Consider the following 1684-nt stretch of genomic DNA (forward strand, 5'->3'; position numbering starts at 1 on the left):
CCCATGCACTCCAGGAGAGCACCCACACGCCCATGCACCCCACACCCAGGAGGACACTCAAGCATCCCAGGAGAGCACCCACATCTCCACGTGCTAGGAGAGCACCCACATGGCCACACACCCCAGGAGAGCACCCACATCTCCATGCACCCCATACCCAGGAGGACACCCAGGCACTCCAGGAGACCAGGAGAGCACCCATGCACCCCACACCCAGGAGGACACTCAGGCACCCCAGGAGAGCACCCATGCACCCCACACCCAGGAGGACACCCATGCATTCCAGGAGAGCACCCACATGCCCACGCACCCCACACCCAGGACACTCAGGCACCCCAGGAGAGCACCCATGCACCCCACACCCAGGAGAGCACCCACATCTCCACGTGCTCTGCACCCAGGAGGACACCCAGGCGCCCCAGGAGAGCACCCACCCCATGCTGCCGCAGCACCCCGGTGTACTCGGCCGGGGCGGGCAGGCGCACGTGCAGCTCGGCCTCGTAGGCGCCRCCCTCGCCCTGGTTGCGGGCGTTGAAGGTCAGGTTGAGGCTGTTGCGGTCGCCCAGGTAGACGGCGCGGCGGTCCCTGCGGGGCGGCGGGGGGCGTCAGGCGGCCGCGTCACCTGCCGCCCCGTCACCCGCCGCTGCGTCACCCTGCCACCCGCCCGGTCCTTACCCGAAAACCTCCAGCTGCAGGTCGGGCACGCAGATGTTGTCCTCACCACAGTCCAGCTGGATGTGAGCCTGCACGGTGGCACCGGGGGGGACATGGCAGGTGACGCGGGGGGGCCCAGGGCCATGCCACCCCCGGGTCCCCAGCGGGGGGTCAGTGCCACATCATTGCATGGCGCTGGGTGGCACCATGTTGCACCAGGTGGCATCATGTCGCACTAAGTTGCAGCAGGTTGCACCTGGTGGCACCGTGTTGCACCGAGTGGCACCAGGTGGCACCATGTTTGCATTGGGTGACACCAGGTGGCACCGTGTTGCACCGAGCGGCACCAGGCTGCATCAGGTTGCATTGAGTGACACCAGGTGGCACCATGGTGCACCGGTTGGCACTGGGTGACACCAGGTGGCACTGTGTGGCACAAGGCTGCATCAGGTTGCGTTTGGTGACATTGGGTGGCACCATGCTGCACCGTGTTGCACTGGGTGGCACCGTGTCACACCAGGCTGCACCAGGTTTTACTGGGTGGCACCAGGTGGCTTCGTGTTGCACTGGGTGGCACCAGCCAGCACCAGGTTGCATCGAGTGACACCATGTTGCACCGTGCGGCACCGTGTTGCACTGAGGGGCACCAGACTTGCATGAGTGGCACCAGGTGACACCACGGTGACCAGGTTGCACCAGGTGGCACCACAGCGACTACGTTGCACCAGGTGGCACCATAGTGGCCAGGTTGCACTGGGTGGCACCACAGTGACCAGATTGCATTGGGTGGCACCATGGTGGCCAGGTTGCACCAGGAGGCACCACAGCGACTACGTTGCACCAGGTGGCACCATGGTGGCCAGGTTGCACCAGGAGGCACCACAGCGACTACGTTGCACCAGGTGGCACCACAGTGACCAGATCGCACTGGGTGGCACCATGGTGGCCAAGTTCCACGAGGTGACACCAGGTGACCAGATTGCATTGGGTGGCACCACGGTGGCCAGGTTGCACCAGGAGGCACCACAGC

At 65.3% G+C, this 1684-nt stretch overlaps 1 protein-coding gene across 1 annotated transcript in view; it reads right to left on the minus strand.

The window, feature by feature from the left end:
• The window catches only part of LOC112965393 (integrin alpha-5-like), a gene marked incomplete at its 5' end in the record, with an annotated part of 12739 nt that overhangs the window by 8884 nt on the left and 2171 nt on the right, over window positions 1-1684 (minus strand). The window contains 2 exons of the mRNA XM_026064339.1: window positions 435-585; window positions 676-743. Coding sequence (XP_025920124.1) covers window positions 435-585; window positions 676-743 — 219 coding nt within the window. The remainder of the gene's footprint in view (window positions 1-434; window positions 586-675; window positions 744-1684) is intronic.

Source organism: Apteryx rowi, unplaced genomic scaffold (genome assembly GCF_003343035.1).
Source record: "Apteryx rowi isolate R43461 unplaced genomic scaffold, aptRow1 scaffold_2133, whole genome shotgun sequence".
Lineage (NCBI taxonomy): Eukaryota > Metazoa > Chordata > Aves > Apterygiformes > Apterygidae > Apteryx > Apteryx rowi.